Source organism: Pristis pectinata, chromosome 3, assembly GCF_009764475.1.
Source record: "Pristis pectinata isolate sPriPec2 chromosome 3, sPriPec2.1.pri, whole genome shotgun sequence".
Taxonomy (NCBI): Eukaryota; Metazoa; Chordata; class Chondrichthyes; order Rhinopristiformes; family Pristidae; genus Pristis; species Pristis pectinata.
In genome coordinates this window covers 46,148,973-46,168,518 of record NC_067407.1, presented here as the reverse complement: position 1 = coordinate 46,168,518, position 19,546 = coordinate 46,148,973, and the positions used below count along the sequence as shown (strand labels likewise).

General features: G+C 43.4%; 1 protein-coding gene across 1 annotated transcript in view; it reads right to left on the bottom strand.

Moving 5' to 3' along the window:
• Positions 1-19,250, bottom strand: part of niban1a (niban apoptosis regulator 1a) — a 97,318-nt gene extending 78,068 nt beyond the window's left edge. Inside the window, 1 exon segment of the mRNA XM_052012465.1 lies at positions 19,093-19,250. Within this exon segment, the coding sequence (XP_051868425.1) occupies positions 19,093-19,144 (52 nt within the window). The 5' untranslated portion in view covers positions 19,145-19,250.
• Positions 19,251-19,546: the final 296 nt, after the last annotated feature.

Here is a 19,546-nt window from a genome sequence, read left to right as displayed (position 1 = left end):
GCACTTCACTCTAGCTGTGACACTTTACTCTGTATTCTGTTATTTCTGACAACAGAAATAATTTTGTTTCACATGGTTCGGTGAGGACAATTGTGTTGTGGGCTGAAGATCCCTGTTGATGCTCCATACCTTCCTGAACACTGAGGTTGAAACTATAGTTGTGACAGACATACAGGAGAAGCAGTACGGGGTGGTCTCTCACATCCACACACCTGCATCAATGCAGCCCAGGATGCAGTTAATCCCTCCACCCCAATCAGAAAAGAGCACTTTAGTGAGAGGGAAACTACTCCAAAGACAGAAGTAAAAAGACTTCCAAGTCACAAGACAAGAAGAGATTTCAGTGCACGTAAATATTCACCTAAAGTTAACAGGATAAAAATTAGAGTACTTCCCACTTGAGTCAAAGGAACTGTATGTTGAGAGGGAATATAACAGACAGTCACTCTCATCCAGCATGAGTAACCACAGATGAATTTCTACACCAAAGACTTTTAATGATAACAATTAAACTTTCCATAGTTATGTTCCATATTGTGAGCCAAATGAAGGCAAATCAGACTAGCTCATGTTGGCAACTTGGTTGGGCTGGAGGGCCTGTTGCCGTGCTGTATTATCCTGTGACTCTAACGACTGGAGGCACAAGAGAGACTGCAGATGCTGGAAATCTGGAGCAACACACAAAATGCTGGAGGAACTCGGCGGGTCAAGCAGCATCTATGGAGGGAAATGAACAGTTGACGTTTCAGGTCAAGACCCTTCATCTGGACTGGAAAGGAAGAGGGGAGATAGACAGTATAAAAGGGTGGGGAGAGGGAGTGGTGCAAGAGCTGGCAGGTGATAGGTGGATCGAAGTGAAGAGGGGGAGTACTGAATTGTTTGTAATAGTAATATTCAGTCGATGGCCTTGGGAGAAGGTTGGATGGATGATCTGTACTAGAGTAACAGAGTAATGGAGAGATACAGCACTGAAACAGGATCTTCAGCCGACCAAGTCAGCGCTGACCGTCAACCACCCATTTACACAAATCGCATTTTTATTCTTCCTACATTTTCATCCACTCTCCCCAAGTTCTACCACTCACCTAAGCACTAGGGATAATCTGCAGCAGCCAGTTAACCTAACAACCTGCGTGCCTTTGAGATGTGGGAGGAAACCAGAGCACCTGCAGGAAACCCACATGGTCACAGGGAGAATATGTAACCTCCATGCAGACAGCACCTGAGGTCACGATTGAACCTGGGTCTCTGGTTAAACGTGGGTCTATGAGGCAGCGGTTCTACAAGTTGCACCACTGATCCATCCCTATCTGTATCTTAAAACAACTTGTAGGCTAATTTGTTTAAATGTAAGCCTAATACTGGCAATTTTGATTGAGAGGCAAATTGACCAGTTGTGGTTCCAATTAAGGAAGCTTACTCTCTCTAACTTTTGAGTAACCTATATTGTTTTAGCACAATACACTCAGGTTTGTACTGTACAGGTTTGGTTCCATTATATTCCAGTTGCCTGGTTTACATCTCTGGTTACTCGACATACTTAGAGATCACTCTACTAGTTATGAAGGGAGACACATAACCTAGGATGGAAATATCTACACAAGTTCCCTGCTATGCTGCATGCATTTAATGAACACTGGGGAAATCATGGGGAAAGTATTTTCATCAAATTATGTATACTGACAAAGTGTTTGACAAGGTTCCCCGTGGTAGGCTCATCCAGAAAGTCATGAGGTAGGAGATCCATGGAGACTTGGCTGCGTGAATTCGGAATTGGCTTGCACACAGAAGGCAGAGGGTGCTAGTAGATGGAGAGTATTTTGCCTGGAGATCAGTGACTAGTGGTGTTCCACAGGGATCCATTCTGGGATTCCTACTCTTTGTGATTTTTATAAATGACTTGGATGAGGAAGTGGAGGGATGGGTTAGTAAGTTTGCAGATGACACCAAGGTTGGAGGTGTTGTGGATAGTGTAGAAAGTTGTTGTGGGTTTTAACTGGATATAGACAGGATGCAGAGTTGGATGGAGAAGTGGCAGATGGAGTTCAATCCGGAAAAGTGTGAAGTGATACACTTTAGAAGAATGAACTTGAAGGCGGAATACAAGGTTAATGGCAGGATTCTTAGCAGTGTGGAGGAACAGAGGGATCTTGGGGTCCAGGTCCATAGATCCCTCAAAGTTGCCGTGCGAGCTGATAGGGTTGTTAAGAAGGCATATGGTGTGCTGGCCTTCATTAGTCAGGGGATCGAGTTTAAGAGCCGCGAGGTAATGTTGCAGCCCTATAAAACTCTGGTTAGACCACACTTGGAGTATTGTGTTCAGTTTTGGTCACCTCATTATGGGAAGGATGTGGAAGCTTTAGAGGGGATGCAGAGGAGATTTACCAGGATGCTGCCTGGATTAGAGGATGAGAAGTGACTTGATAGAGGTGTATAAGATTATGAGGGGCATAGATCGAGTGGACAGCCAGCACCTTTCCCCCACAGTAGCAATGGCCAATACCAGAGGACATCTATTTAAGGTGAGAGGAGGAAAGTTTAGGGGAGATGTCAGAGGTAGGTTTTTTTTTCTTTTTTGTTTACACAGAGAGTGGTGGGTACCTGGAATGCACTGCCAGGGGTGGTGGTAGAGGCTGATACAAGAGGGAAGTTTGAAAGACTCTTGGATAGGCACATGGAAAAATGGAGGGTTATGGGCTGTGTAGGAGGGAAAGGTATTGGAATTGGTTTATTATTGTCATTTGTACAGAGGTACAGTGAAAAACTTGCCTTGCATACCGTTCGTACAGATCAATTCATTACACAGTGCATTGAAGTGGTACAGGATAAACACAATAACAGAATACAGAGTAAAGTGTCACAGCCACAAAGGAAGTGCAGTGCAGGTAGACAATAAGGTGCAAGGTCAAACAAGGTAGATTGTGAGGTCAAGAGTCCATCTCATTCTACGAGTTCAATAGTCATATCACAGTGGGATAGAAGCTGTCCTTGAGCCTGGTGGTATGTGCCCTCAGGCTCCTGTATCTTCTGCCTGATTGGAGAGGGGAGAAGAGAGAATGACCCAGGTAGGTGGGGTCTTTTATTATGCTGGTTGCTTCACCAAGGCAATGAGAAGTATAGACAGAGTCCATGGTGGGGAGGCTGGTTTCCGTGATCTGCTGGGCTGTGTTGACAACTCTCTGCAGTTACCTGCGGTCCCGGGCACAGCAGTTGCCATACCAAGCCGTGATGCATCCAGATAGGATGCTTTCTTTGGTGCATCAATAAAAGTTGGTGAGTGTCAAAGGGGACATGCCAAATTTCTTTAGCCTTCCTGAGGAAATAGAGGCACTGGTGAGCTTTCTTGGCCGTGGTGTCTACGTGGTTGGACCAGGACAGGCTTTTGCTGACCTTCACTCCTCAGAACTTGAAGCTCTCAGCCCTCAGCACCATTGATGTAGATGGGTGCATGTACACCACCCCCTCCTTCCTGAAATCAATGACCAGCTCTTTTGTTTTGCTGACATTGAGAGAAAAGTTGTTGTCATGACACCATGTCACTGAGCTCTCTATCTCCTTCCTGTACTCTGACTCATTGTTATTTGAGATACGGCCTACTACAGTGGTGTCATCTGCAAACTTGTAGATGGGGTTAAAGCAGAATCTGGCCACGCAGTCATGAGTATGTAGGGAGTAGAGTAGGGGGCTGAGGATGCAGCCTTGTGTGGCACCAGTGTTGAGAATAACAGTGCTGGAGGTGATCATGGAGTGGGCCAAAGGGCCTGTACTGTGCTGTATTGTTTTATGTTAATGTTCTATGACAATGACCCTGAATGAGTTTAGGTAAATATAGAGTGGTGCAGCAGAACTATCACGTTGATGGAAAAATGCAACGGGTTCCGTTTTAAAACTTGTGAGCTTCCCTAATGTCAGTGATCTTTTACTATAGATATTCACTGAAACAAATTTATATGCAAAGATTACCAACTGTACTGCAAACACTGTTCCAGCAATTGGATCCCATTGCATACATTTTACATCTCATGCAAATTGGGTGCTGATCACAGGTTTGAAGTACTCTTCCCAAACTTGACTTGTACTGAACAACAGTGCACAATATGTGTGATGTAATCAGTGTTTCCAGGAGTCTGTCATTGATACATAAAAGGAGTTTTATTAATATTTATTTACCTTATTGGGGAGTTTCTATACTCAACATTAAACTATGGTCCATCAATGTCCACCACTTCCTCCCTCCACACCTCTCCAATCCCCCCTCTTCATTCTCCCCTCACTGGGCTCTCAACATTTCGACAAAGCCAGCCAACCAAATCGTTTTTTTTTAGGTGCAAGCAACTTGTTCAGCACTAGGATGACATGTGATATGTATTTGGTGGCTGCTATGAATGTATAATGAAAGTAAGCACAGAGTTTTCACTGTATTACAGTTATTTTTAAGAAACATATTTCCATTCTGCTCCAGCTGTTGGTCTGGACCCAAGCTGGATATTCCATGGTACTTATACAGATGGCTGCCAATCCTGGAGAACAATTCACTCTATTTTTTTTGAAAGGCAGATTGCATATAATTTTAGTCATCTCTAATACACAGCTGTGTTGCATGATGGTGCTTAATTAATTAATAGAGTCATCACTCAGCAATCTTATTGGGGGAGTTAATTTCCCTTATGGTAGGCAAGCTTTCAGTTCTTTCCTGAGCCATATGGTACCCAACTGGAGTAAAGGAAGATGGATTAAACCTAATAAGTTTCAAAAAGTGCAGCTTTTCCTCCACAAACTCTCATATTTTCATATTGAAACAATATTTCAGATTAGTTGCAATCAGATATAAGCACATAACATAATGCTGTTTCACAAAATGTGACACCAGCCAGGACTTGCCACTTTCAGCATTGTGATCACAGGATTACTTTACTAACCTATCAGAAGCAGGTTTCATCTTTCCAGCACAGTGGTGGTGCTGTTACTTGCAATGGTTGTGACATACTGACAGATACTCTGAAAGGCCAAATGCATTTTTAAGATGTTGCAGATGAATTACTTAGCAATTAATATGCTAACCATAACAGAAACATCAGTTGACAGAAAATGTTTGTTTAGGTGTGAATTAATTCCCTAGGCATTCTAAGAGAAAGCTATTAGTCTAGAGCCCCCAGATGAGCAGTGATTTAGATGGTTCACTTTGGATATCAGATCATTTCCATTTTGGTTTGGGCCCATGGCCAAATTAGGGAAAAGAAAGTTCTGATCAGAAGTCAACAATGCCATCCAAATGAAAACCAAATTTCAAAACCTCATCTGCAAACAGTCTACTTTTTTTGACATTGGAAACTATTATCCTAATTTTGACATTGCCCAGCTGAATAGCATAGTGCCTTAACTGCTTGGTAGCTTGGGCTCATTGTGCGAAATGTTAATAATGGTATATTAAACATACAGAACCATGCCTAAACAAGAGTATGGTGCTCACCAAATGTGCACCAAGGTTACCAAATTGGAAGTCACCAAATAAATAGTGAAATTGCAGAATTGGGACATCCTTGCTTCAAGAAACCTAACTTTCATGTTTCCCACATGGTAAATGCCACTTACTAGGTGAGCAGCAGTGGTGGCATTTTCTCACTGATCCAGGCGAAATGGATCAATACCATTAAAGATAATTATTCACAGCATTCTCAAACTTAAATAGGAGGTCAAATGGGTCGTCTGCAAAAATGAGGGTAGAGGGAGAGGGGATTGTTAAAAAAGTGTTGGGCAGAGGGATTATAGGGGAAGGAGGGTGTAACAGTGCATGGGTCTCCCTGGGGTGCAGGTGGTCCCAAGCATCTGCGATCAATGGCAGTCTTGGGGTCACAGATAGAGGTATTTGTGAGCTATCAGTTCACAGAAGCTCGGACCTTTACAAAAGATTACAAGGAATGATTTTCAATGTAGTAAAATGATATTCCAAGTGAGACACTTTGTTTCACAACTAAAGTGGACTTTGTTTGTTCTAATTGTGTTCTGTCTTGTAAAAATTGTGTCTGTCTAATTTTTGTTTTTCTTGAGAATGCTGCTTATATGATGCGATGGGCCTGTGATGCTGCTGCAAATAAGTTTTTCATTGCACCTGTGCATACATGTACTTGTGCATATGACAATAAACTCAACTTTGACCGTGATTCCTGCTTTTGTGAGGAGATGGTGGGCTGCCCATGTGACTTGTATTACTTGGACTGTGCATAAGGGATGCATTTTAATTCCACAGTACATCCAATATGTGGCAAGCACAATAGCTCAGGTTCCACCTCAGACCATGCTTTTGAAAATTGCCACTTTGTTCGGAATATGAAAAGAGAATTCGGAGAATGCCCTTCTTGTTACTCAGAGCGTCATACATTGTTGTTCACAAACACATATGGCAATAAACATTGTTTCATTGACTACACTTCAAAAAATTGGTATCTCATTGACTGCAAGGCACTAGGCATATCCCAGAGTCCCATAAAGCACTACATAAATGCAAGTCTTTTCTTTGGGCAAAGAGCTGATTGAACAGAGTCATGTGTTTCCATTTTAACTTTGAAGTTTCTGTAACAAGCATAATGCCAATAGGAAAAGATTGCCTTCTTTAGACACATGTTTCCAGTGGCAAATTCCATAAAATGCTCAGTGGTCTCCTGTACAACGAACATGCGGTACAGAAACAGGCCATTCTGCCAATTAATTCACTATGCATTCACCACTTGCAATGTCCTCCCATTCCATCACTCTCACCTTGATTTTTCATGGTATCTTCCAATTTCTTTTTCTCTAATGATCTCATCAAGTCTGCTTTGAAAACATCTAAGCTATTTGCCGCAATTACTTCCCGTAGTAGAGAGTTCCACATTCTAAGAAGTCTCTGAGAAAACAAAAAATCCCTATCTTGTACTTTCTTTCCTTATTTTGGATTTGTCCACAACCCATATGTAATCTTAAAGACTTATCTCACGTAGCCTAAGTCTTTTCCTCATGCTGCTGATCTTGCCATAGATGGTGTGCTTATCAGAGGATTGATTTGATGAATTGTGATAAAGCAACTGTCTTCCCCCTCGCTGATGATCTTGCCACATTTGGTGCATCGATTAGACAATTGAGTTGATGAATTCTATTTTATGGAGAAGACTTTCTCTGATATGTGCACCAAATGTGGCAAGATCATCAGTGTGAGGAAGAACCGTTGCTTTATCACAAGGTACTGGCATTTCCTCAGTGATGCAAAATATTGAAAGCAAAGTTGCAGATCAGCAAAGGGGTGGCAGTGATGTAGCTCTAACAGAGCTACTGCCTTACAGCTCCGAAGACCTGGGTTTAATTCTGACCTCCAGTGCTACCCATGTGGAATTTACATATTGCCTCTGTATGTAGAGAGATGCCGGAGCACAGTTTCCTCCTGCTGCTAATGTTTCCTCCCACATCCCAAAGATTTGTGGATTGGTAGGTTAATTAGCTACTGCAAATTGTTCCTGGTGTGTAGGTGAGTGGTAGAATCTGGGGGCAGTTGATGGGAATGTGGGGAGAATAAAGTGGGTCTGGTGTAAATGGGTGCTTTGAGATCAGCATAGACTCAGTGTGCCAACAGGCCTTTCTCCATGCTGTGTGGGTCTATGGATCTATGGCTCAAATCAACAAAAATAACTATTTGATTGCTGGGGATTATTTCAAGATACACAGAAGTAGTCAAATTGTTAAATTCATTAGTATCATCTGCAAACAGCAGATGTCTCTGAGCTTCTATTTCATAATGATTCTGCTTTTTCGACTAAAATCCATGACCTCCCGTTAAAAATGTTAATTAGTCACTTAACTGTCCAGTTTGTTAATTTACTACCAATGGAAATCTAAAGATCATTTCACAAGATTGCCGCACACAAGATTGTTGAAACATTATAGAATATTTTGTAAAGTTGGAGAAATACAAATAATTGCAAGTGTTTAAAGTTTTGAACATAGAACAGTATAGCAAAGGAACAGGCCCTTCGGCCCACGATGTCTGTGCCGACCATGACACCAATTTAAAATGCACATCTGCTTGCACGTGGTCCATATCGCTCAATTCCCTGCCTGTTCATGTGTCTGTCTAAATGCCTCTTAAAGGTATCTGCCTCCACCACTGCCCCTGAGTGCATTCCAGGCACCCACCACTCTGTAAAACAAACTTGCCAAGTAGATCTTCTTTAAACCTTCCCCCGTCACCTTAAATCTATGCCCTCTTACATTTGACCTATTTGAAAAAAAGACTGACTACCTTGTCTATGTATCTCATAATTTTATATACTCTGACACTCCAGAGAAAACAATCCAAGTTTGTCCAATCTTTCCTTGTAGCTAATACCCTCTAATCCAGGCAGCATCCTGGTAAACAGCTATGCACCCGATATAAAACCTCTGCATCCTTCCGGCAATACAGAGACCAGAACTGCACACAATACTCCAAATGTGGACTAACTATAGCTTTACACAGCTGCAACATGACTTCCTGGCTTATATACTCAACACCCCAACCAATGGAGGGCAGCATGCCATATGCCTTCTTTACCACTGTATCTATTTGTGTTATTTTCAGAGAGCTATGCACTCGCACCCAAAGGTGCCTCTGTACATTAATACTCCTTAGGGTCCCACCATTTACTGTATACTTTCCTTTTACATTTAACTTCCCAAAGTGCAACACTTCACACTTGTCTGGATAAAACTCCATCTGCCATTTCTCTGCCCACATTTCCAATTGATCTATATCCTGCTGAATCCTTTGACAACCTTCCTTGCTGTCCATAACTGCACCAATATTTGTGTCATCTGCAAGCTAACCAATCAGTCCACCTACATTTTTGTCTAAATCATTTATATATATTACAAACAACAGAGGTGCAAGCACTGATCCTTATGGAATGCCACTGGTCACAGACCTCCAGTCAAAGTAACACTCTTCAACCACTACACTCTGTCAACCATTTGAAGGGACTTTTAAAAAATTGACCTTTAAATTGCTTTTATTAGGATCATTGTACTTAAAGGTTTATTGGAGTACGACATAGAAGTTTAAGATGAAATTCTTGACTTAAACAATGATTTTCCAGTTAACTACACAAACCTACAGTGTGTAGCTGGTGTTTCTGGCTATGTTACAGCTCCTGTTAAAGACGATTTCAACTGTTTTTAAATCTCTCTGATAATCAAAGATACTTCAAAGAAGTTGAACTAGATTTAAATGAAGAATATTTTAAAAGTAAAAAAAATACATATTTCAGAACACATTTAACTGACATAAATTAATTAAAATTTAAAAAAAGCCAAATCACTTATTTTCAACATTCTGGACTGTAAACTCACTTAAATGAATGGGTTCACATTAGAAATCCCAGTCAATGCTACCATAAAGCTCAGGGACCATATACTCGACAAAGCTCTGTCCCTGAAATCAGTGCTGACCAGCAGTGGAGACGGAGGTCAGGTCACCAGCATCTGACCTTCAGCACATTCCATATTTCAATGCTGACCCACACAGCATTGTTGCTGGGTGAAGTGGAGTGCCATCTGAGCCATTAAAATAAGGGTGGGTACTGATTTGTTTAATATCTGATAGTTTCAAAGCAAAGGTCACATTACACAACTTAGTGTTCGAGATCTGCTCCTTGCAGATGGCACTATATTCACCTCCAACATTTCCAATGAATTCTGCCGATGACCAGCAAAACTCTCTGATGCATGCAGCAAATTTGGCAAGCATCAGCATAAAGAAGTTACAAGTACAGGCATTTCTCCAAATGTTTAGATGAGTAAGGAAGTACTTGACAATGTGAAGCATTTCTGGTAACTTGGCTCAAATTTTACCAGCTTAATAAACCTTCCAGTGAAGTAGATTGCTCATTGGCAGAGCCTCAATCACCCTTGGCAAGCTTATTGCATCTCTCTGGAACAATAAGCTACCATGCTGACCAACGTGTCAAGATCAGACTTATGTCTTTATCATTTTATGACTGTAAAAGTTGTGTTACATATCAAACTCAATGCAAATGGAATGATTTTCATCTCTGCAGTATTATTAAGAACCTTGGTGCAATAATTTACATCATCTGTTAAGGTCTTGGGTACCCTTGTGTTTGCGAAGGCTGCTGGCCTCCTCTTCACAGTTTCATATAACCAATGCAACAGCATGAGCTATTGGAAAATAATTACCAGAGAGCAGTTTCTGTTATCCTTGGTTACAAAATTTCATTTCTCCATACATGAAAATGAAACAGAGAGGACACCCTGACACCCACTGAAAATAATAGCTCTGTTGGTCTTCCCTGACAACAATATCTATTTTGGAGATTAGTATGTTTCACTCCAATTAATGATACTCTGTTATATTTTTTGTATGTACTTTTTGAGGAACAGAAACCAGTTATTTTGCAACTAAGCACATCTGCTACAATGGTTGTATCATCTTTTTTCTTAAATTATATGCTTATGTCATAGTGATAGATCATGAAAAATGTATCTGTTTAAAACCATTAACATGCCATACATTGCACAATCTTGTTTCCTAATATTTTGTCCATGTACTGAGTGTAAATAGAACAATATTTGAAAATATAATCTGTGCTGTGCAAGTTAAACTAAAGGACATTAAACATCTTTATTATCTTCAATAGTTACATTTGTATTATTTTCCCTTATTTTATAACATTGACAATCCTGTGCATATACAAATGAAACTCAATAATTGTTCCAGTGCAAAGAAAAAAGAAAAAAAAAAGTGGAAAAAGAATTGAAAGGGAGCTAATGGACATGCAAGTGAGAATAAGTTGCAGAGTAAGCAGGAAATGGGGAATGAGGCTGATGGAGGTCTTCCTAGGCTGTCCCTCTGGATCAATGATGACTTGCTTCCACTGTGGGTTAACACACACAAAATGCTGGAGGAACTCAGCTGGTCAGGCAGCATCTATGGAGAGAATCTACATTTCAGGTCAAGAATCCTTCATCAGGGCTGGAAAGGAAAAGGGCAGAAGCTGGGATAAGAAGGTCAGGGGAGGGGGAGGGGGAGGAGGAGGAGGGGGGAGGAGGAGAACATGCAGGCAGATGATAGGCAGGTTCAGGTGAGAGGGGGAAGGTAGAAGGGTGGGGGTGGGGAAGGGGGGGGAGAAGGAAGAAGCTGAGAGGTGATAGGTCCCCCTCTCACCAGGACTCACCTATCACCTGAACTCACTTATTACCTGCCTGCATGTCCTCCTCCCCCTCCCCCAAGCTTCTTATTCCAGCTTCTGCCCTCTTCCTTTCCAGTCCTGATGAGGGGTCTTGACCTGAAATGTCGACTGTTTATTTCTCTCCACAGATGCTGCCTGACCTGCTGAGTTCCTCCAGCATTTTGTGTGTGTTGCTCCAGATTCCAGCATCTGCAGAACCTCTTGTGTTTCCACTGTGGGTTGTGAGGTGGTGAGTGAGGGGAGTGTGGAAACCAGAGACTCTTCCACAGATGGTGCAGGTGGTGGCTGAGGAGGCAGTCAGCTGGGTGGTTCATGCAGGGTCTGTGTGTGTTCCTGATGCATGGACTCAAAAGTTCTCCAGTTTCCTCCCACATTCCAAAGACATACAGGTCAGGAAGTTGTGGGCATGCTATGTAGGTGCTGGAAGCGTGGCAACACTTGTGGGCTGCCCCCTCAAATTACTATGCAAAAAGATGTATTTCACTGTGTTTCAATGTATATGTGACTAATAAAGATATCTTAAAAGAAATATCTCCAAATGCTACACTTTGCATGGGCATAGTCCAGGAGTCAGTGGGGATGTTGCATTTCTTCAAGGAGTCTCTGAGCATATCCTTGAATATTTTCCTCTGTCCACCTGCTAATATCTTCCTCTGATAGAGCTTGGAATAGAGGATCTGGTTCAGGTATCATTACTAGAGATGTTGGTCTGAGAGAGCACACTGATATTGTTCAAGTCCTTGTAGTGAACTTGGAGGATTATAAGGGGGCAGCATTGGTGGTATCTTTCCAGTGCCTTGAGATGCCTGCTGTAGGTAATCCAGGTCTTAGAGGTATGTGGAGGGCAGTGATCACTGCTGTCTGGTAAGCCATGAGCTTGTGCTGGATCGGAAGTCATGATCTTCAAATTCCATTTTCATCAAGCGACCATTGATGTCTGCCTTCATTGACTAGTGGTTCCTGAGATTTGGGATGTGGTCCATGATTTCCAAGGTCTCACCGTTAACCTTTTTTTTGTTATAGGGCAGTGAGGTGCAGCGGGGGTAGATTGGTAGGGTTTGCTTGTATGTGTGAATGGAAGTGTTAATGATGGCTTGGAATTCAGCTTTGAGTGTGCAAAAATGCAAGTGTTAGCTGCATACTGCAGCTCAACTACAGAGCTTTGGTGGATTGTTTCAAGAGTATAGTCAGCAGATGTTAAACAGCTTTCCATTGGCTCAGAAAACTAGCTGTGAAATTTATTGGTGAGGTGCAACATTGTGTCAAAAAAAAAACAAGAAAATTATTGGGGCAACAATGCAGCCTCTCTTGATGCTGGTCTTTTCTGAGAATGGTTCAATTGTTAAGCTGTTGGTTAATACCATAGTTGGCATGCCACGGGGTTTAGGTGTGCAGCTGGAGCCAGGGTCAGGGACATATGCCAAAGTGTGGCCAGAGCAGGGGGTCGGGATGTGTATAGAAGTATGGCAGGAGTTGGGATTCAAAGGGTGAGATATCTGGCTACAGTAATGGACCTCAGTGGTGAGGTATGTGGCCAGAGATGGGAGTCAGGGATGTGGCTGGAACCAGAGACTGGAAATGGGTCCTCGCACACGGCCAGGCTAAGGAACTGGTAAACTAGTAACTGGAGCAGAGACAAAATTATGGAAAAGAGGTGGGGTGAGAAGCCAGGAGGGAAACAGTGGCTAAAGGCCCCCTCCCCATCTGAGTTTGAGCAGCAACATTGGTATATGTGCAGGAGCGAGCATGTCCATAGCAGGCACCACTTACACATGTACCCACTAATGTGTGAGCATTAATACTCATGCAGCAGAGCCTGGTCTCCAGTCATCTTGGGTTCCCTTGCCACTTTATCAAGACCTTGCTCTCTGTGGCAGCTGGTGTGCAACTGCTACTCCATGTTAAAAGAAACCACCCACAGGCAGCTCCCGCTCCATGAAATTGGGACCTGGAATGTCAGGACCTTCATGGAGAACCTCAACAGCAACAGATCTGAACACCACTCTGCTATCCTAGCTCCGGAACAGACACATTGACATAGACATCAATGCACTCTGTACTAACTCAATGTAACTGCACTGTGTAATGAATTGACCTGTACGAACAGTATGCAAGACACATTTTTCCACTGTACCTCGGTACAAGTGACAACAATAAACCAATACTTAATGAAACATGATGGGAAAGAGGTGGCCAGTTGAAAGAGCAAGGTGGTGGGTAAACCTTCTTCTGCAGGGGCAAATAAGAAGAGGAATGTAGTCTTTGCAGAATAAACTTTGCCATCAAAAATGACCTGGTCCAGTGTCTCAGTGACTTGCCCAAGTCCAAGGGGTCTTCTACTTCAATCTTGAAAAAAACCCTGCTCTGAATCCCAAAGGCAGACAGAGTGTTCCACCTGGGTGGCTTCAGTGCCAGCGTGTGAAGGGAGTCATCACTCTGGCAAGGCGTGACTGACCATGGAAGGAGTGGTTCCTCAATGCTGCTCCCTCAAAATCCTCCAAGTTCACTACAAGGACTTGAACAATATCAGGAGGGGGAACTCTTGACAAAAATTCATCAACAAGACAAACACAAGATACCATAGCAACACCTCCACCTCCTTCCAAGCATTGACATTTGCTGCTTTATATCATGATGGGATTGGTCTGCTGAGAGCTGTCATAGATCCAATGGACCTATCTAATTTATGCACTTCTCTAATTACTCAGTTGATAAATCATAGCCCGATGTGAATCTATGCCAGACAGATGAGAGTCCAAATTCTACTGTCTGATCTGTCCTTTTGGCCATTGCTGGACTCTTAAAATTTAACCTCAGTTTTCTTGTGGTGTGGTGGCCTCCTCACTACATAACCCCTTCCTCATTGTACCTGATAAGTCTGCAGTGTTTCATTAAAGAATTTTAGAGCACAGAAGCAAATTCATTGTGCCTTCTCCAACTCTTTGTAAAAACTCCTTATAAAAGTCACAACATCTCCACTTCACCCTTGTTCAGCAGTATTTTCACTTCTTTCAAGGCCCTAGTTTTCCACCTATTCTTTAATGCCTGCTTAAGCCACCAGATTATGCAGGGACCCTATCGTCAGAACAATAACAAGGTAAGTAAGGATAAAGAAGATGATTTAGCCAGTGTTAGCTCACGATCCAGAGATCTGTTTGTAAACTAATACCAGCTAACCTGAGCAGCAAATTAAATAAGGGCGGAAAAGTGGCACAGCAGTTAATGCTGCTGTGTCATAGCTCCAGGGTTCTGGGTTTAATCCTGACGTCAGTGTGGCGTTTGCTCATTCTCACCATAACTGTGTGGGTTTCTTCCAGGTGCTCCAGTTTCCACCCATATCCTGTAGATATGCCGGAAGGCTAATTAGCCACTGTAAATTAACCCTTGGTGTAAGTCACAAAAGAACCAGGGCGAGTTGATGGGCAAGTGAAATGCAGCGGTATGGGGGAAATAAGGAGGGGAAAGGAACTGATTAGATTGCTCTGTTGGGAAGTAGCATGGATCTGATGGACCAAATGGCCTTTTCTTGTGTCATAATAAGCCTGCAAGCTCTATTGTCAGAATTTCTCATTCACTCTCAGGTCACAAATCATACCCATCTTCAAACTGAAGGAAGAGCCACTAAAAAAAAGCTCCTCCAACAGTTATGTATTTGGGGAATGACATCCAAGATAAAAGATAGGGGTGAAACAATGGCGCAGCTCCTGGAGCCCCTCCCTCACAGCTTTAGTTGGGCTCACAGCTCCAATGACCCGAGTTCAGTCCTGATCTTGGGTGCTGTCTGTGTGCAGTTTGCATGTTCTCCCTGTGACCACGTAGGTTTCCTCCCACAGCCCAGAGAAGTATGGGTTGGTATTGGTATGTTATTGTCACTTGTACAGAGGTACAGTGAAAAACTTGCCTTGCATACCGTTCGTACAGATCAATTCATTACACAGTGCATTGAGGTAGTACAGGGTAAAAACAATAACAGAATACAGAGTAAAGTGTCACAGCTACAGAGGAAGTGCAGTGCAGGTAGACAATAAGGTGCAAGGTCATAACAAGGTAGATTGTGAGGTCAAGAATCCATCTCATCGTATAAGGGAACCGTTCAATAGTCTTATCACAGTGGGATAGAAGCTGCCCTTGAACCTGGTGGTATGTGCCCTCAGGCTCCTGAATCTTCTGCCTGATGGGAGAGGGGAGAAGAGAGCATGTCCGGGGTGGGTGGGATCTTTGATTATGCTGGCTGCTTCACCGAGGCAGAGAGGCGTATAGACCATAGAGGGGAGGCTGGTTTCCGTGATGTGCTGGGCTGTGTCTACAACTCTCTGCAGTTTCTTGCGGTCCTGGGCAGAAAAATGCTACAGTGTTGATGAGTGGTAGAATCTGAGGGAGCAGATGGGAACGTGGGACGATAAATGGATTGGTGTAAATGCATGCTTGATGGCTGGCACACACTTGGTGGACCAAATAGCCCATTTCTGATCAGTATTTCTCTAGGACTCTGTGACCAAGAATTCCTCCATGTCCTATGTTCCATCCAGCACCTGACATTCAATGCCCGGTATTGGCCCAGAAGGTTCAGGAGCCTGGCACATTTAGCTGCAACCACAGAGGATTGGATCCTGTGCAATGAATCTGAAAACAAGCTCAGTGCAGTAGCTGTGGGAAGAAAAATACAAGGATGCTGGAGGAACTCAACAGGCGAGGCAGCATCTGTGGAGAAAAGCTGGCAGTCAACGTTTTTGGTCAGGACCCTTCTTCAGGATATCAAAGTATGAATCCTGAGGAAGGGTTCTGACCCGAAATGTTGACCGCCTGCTTTTCTCCACGGATGCTGCCTGGCCTGCTGAGTTCCTCCAGCATCATAGTGTTTTTCATCTAGATTCCAGCATCTGCATTCCTTTGTTTCTCTAGCAGTAGCTGTGGGGCCTCGTACTTGTCCGATTTTGCCCCTTGGCATACTGGAAATTAGCAGAAGAACTTTTACGTATGGTGGACATCGGATCTAGTGAGATACTAACCTTCTAAATTTCCTTACTTCAACAATTATTGTGCTGAAACTAACAAACGCTTGTAATGAATTTGGAAGTGATTTTCATTGGCCCCCTTCGGGTAGTCATTGGATGGGTGGTTACTGCAAGTGTTCCTGGTGGCTCAGGTGCCGCCTCAACCACATCGCAGTTGGGTCATAACCTGGTGGGCTGCTGTCCTTTGACCTGTGTCCTACCCGGACACGTCTCTCCTTCAGCATGATGGTGTTGCATGTTGCTCCCATTGGGAAAACCACTCGAGTGGATCGAAATCCTGCGTGGGTTGGGGTGGGAATTGTCGAGCTTCGCAAGGTTTGTGTCTAGGAGGGGAAGGAAACGTCCCGGAAAGATGAAATTCAGGCGTCGGTATATAGAAGAGGGTTTTAAAAACGTGTTCCCCAGTTTGGGGCTGTTGATTTGCGCAGTGGCAGGAGGGGCGGGCACTTCGTGTGCAGTGCCGCCGTGAGTCTGATTCTGCTGCTGCTTCTTCGAGGGTGACTTCCTTGCACTTCTGTGAGTGCTGGGGAGATATCAGCACTGTTATATAAATAGCGGGGAGATGCTGTTTCAGGCGTCAACTGAATGAAAACGCTCAATTTCTTTGAGAGTTTCAGCACAATAATATTATAATTGATGGAGTTAATGAGGAAATTCAGAGGATTGATTTCTTGTTCTACCCAATATCCGCTTTGCAATATGAAGAGTCCTGCTGCTATCTAACTTTCAGTGTGCCGGGGGGGGGATAACTGGACATACTGGACAACTGCACGAACCAACTGCTACCCTGAGTTCAGCTAACTTACCACCAACAGCAGGAAGCCTCTCACCGCCCAATTCTATTATGCTAAGTGTGTCCCCATTCATGCGTGGGGTGAGATGTACCACCCTTCGCCATTTTACCAATCATCTTGGGGGGGGGGGGGGATTAAATAAAGGACATAAAATCATCAGCACGGAGAAAGCAACCATCCAGCCCCAAAAAAATCTAGAGCAACTAACTCATATTGTAACGGAAAAAATGCATTTTTTTAAACCAAGACCTATCCATATAAAATTAGTGACCATCAGATATAGAGTCACAGAAAGATACAGCAAGGAAACAGACCCTTCGGCCCATCGAGTCCGTAACGACCATCAATCACATTTACACTAATCCTAAATTAATCCCATTATTATGTATTCTTTTTTTTGGTTTAACTTGCTGTGCCAATTGTGCGGGTTTCCATTTAGTTCATATGTTAAAGGTTAACAGTAAAATCAAATTGGCAAACAGCAACAGCAGAAAATGTGAAATCCTGGAGGCGAGCCCAGGGGCAGACTGCAGCAAACCGCGGCTGCAGCCAGAAAACTAACTGTGGGACCCCAGCGGCCCAAGGGAACTGCTCCTGATTGATTAATGTTGTTTAAGCTAGAGTTACAACCGCCACTTCGCTTTCATCGTTGAGCGCTCCAATTATTGTGCCTTTGCAATGGAGGTGACCGTGTGATTTAATGGGAGTTTCCCCGATTTCACGAAACAGGGCAGTGCAGCGCGCCCGCCCAAGTCTGTGCTCTCCGCATTTTCGATGCCGTAACTGTAAAGGCATTTCCCCCAAATAGTTCTAAATGCATCAGCACTGTTTGTCTCTTCGTTTCGTTGGCAGATGTTTGCCTCTTGGAGTGCATTTTAAATGCAGCGGATTTAGTGCAGGAATCAGCCTGAAGCTGCTGGCGGAACAGTCGCCACGTCTCCTTCGCCTGAGCGTGTGCTCACTGGTCAAATTTGCCACGACCATAAATTATGGACATTAACGCTGGAACAAGACAAACGTTGCTGTTTATTGGTCAGCAGCACAACCGAGTAACTTAGAACTGATTCTGCAAATTGGTGCAATGGCAATCTCATTCGGACTGCACATATTTAACAGACAGCTTTGTGCTTGCACCCACTGCTCTTGCGCTACAGCCATTGAGATCCAACCAGATGTAGATGTCACGCACCTCCGCTGACACAAGCTGTGAGTAAATAAGACCATTTACTAATTCAGCACAGCGGTTAGAGTTATACCTCCGGGGACGGCAACGGCCAGACAGCCACGAAGTTGCCCCTTTATTCTGATAGGCCACGTAGCACAAGTGTACAGGGAGTGCAAATTCTCAGTAGTCCAGAGTGCTAAAACACTGCTGCCCCTTGCTATTCCACAAATGTCCACAGCAACAGCCGCGATTTCAAACCCGACCATACAACCCGTCTACTGTTGGCAGTGGTGCCCCAAATCGGTGGCCGACCGCATTCTGAACGTTCAGGGCGTTAATAATTATATTAAAAAAATACCGGGAAACGTTAATGATTAACCCTTCTGTATCTACGAATAAAGCAAAACCTTCCTCTCACATATGAAACAAGTAGTCCTTGGTCTGGAAAAGATGCGCGTTTCAAAGTTTCTTTCGGCAGACATCATCAATGGGACTCGACATGAATCAAGTTTTCCGCTGGAGTTGAGAGTTCCATCTCTCACTTCCCACACACACTTTACAGCATTCAACTTTCAATCTTTCACGGTTCTAGGGAGGGTAAAACTGTTGATACGACGTATCTGGATCTCAAAAGTAAATTGGTCATAACTAGGCATGAATCCGCAGAGAGTTGAAGAGAACACGCAGGCACACATAAACCCTCCAAGTACCGGGCAGGCAAACAACCCAGTATTATTACAACGGATTAAGTTTCATTCACATATACACAAAGTAACACTAGTCTCTCGATTTCCACTAATCAAAGATTAACATCTAACAGTTTATCAAGTTGAATTACTTGACAGTTTATTCTTTGCCGCGCTGCAACCAAGAAAGACCCACTTCTGTAATTAAATCGTCCTCACCTCTGATATAATTGCATTTGCTCTCATCCAAGCTGGAAACAGATCCGCCCATTATGCCAGGAATAGAATACCGGCTGGAGCGCTGATAATAAGCGGGATCTAAACTTTCCGCAGAGCCACGCTAGTCCGAGGCTGTCAACGGGGAAACATGCAGCAGAATGTTGCTCTGTTCATTCTGCTGTTATAATTAACTTCCTGAAAAAAGTCACCGCCTTCACCCCGCCCCGTTCCTCACCCAGATCAATTAGACTGGCTTTGCACAACAAGAGTAACTATTGGCGAATAACTAACAATAACTAAGCGACAGGTTGCACAACGTAGTTAAATGATAACAGATCTGTTGAGCACCGAATATCTGCCGTAGATACATTTCCACCCTGCGCCCATGCAAGGGCACTCCTCAAGTTGCCGAGTGGCATTTCATTCCAAGCAGCAGGAATGTATAAGAAGAATT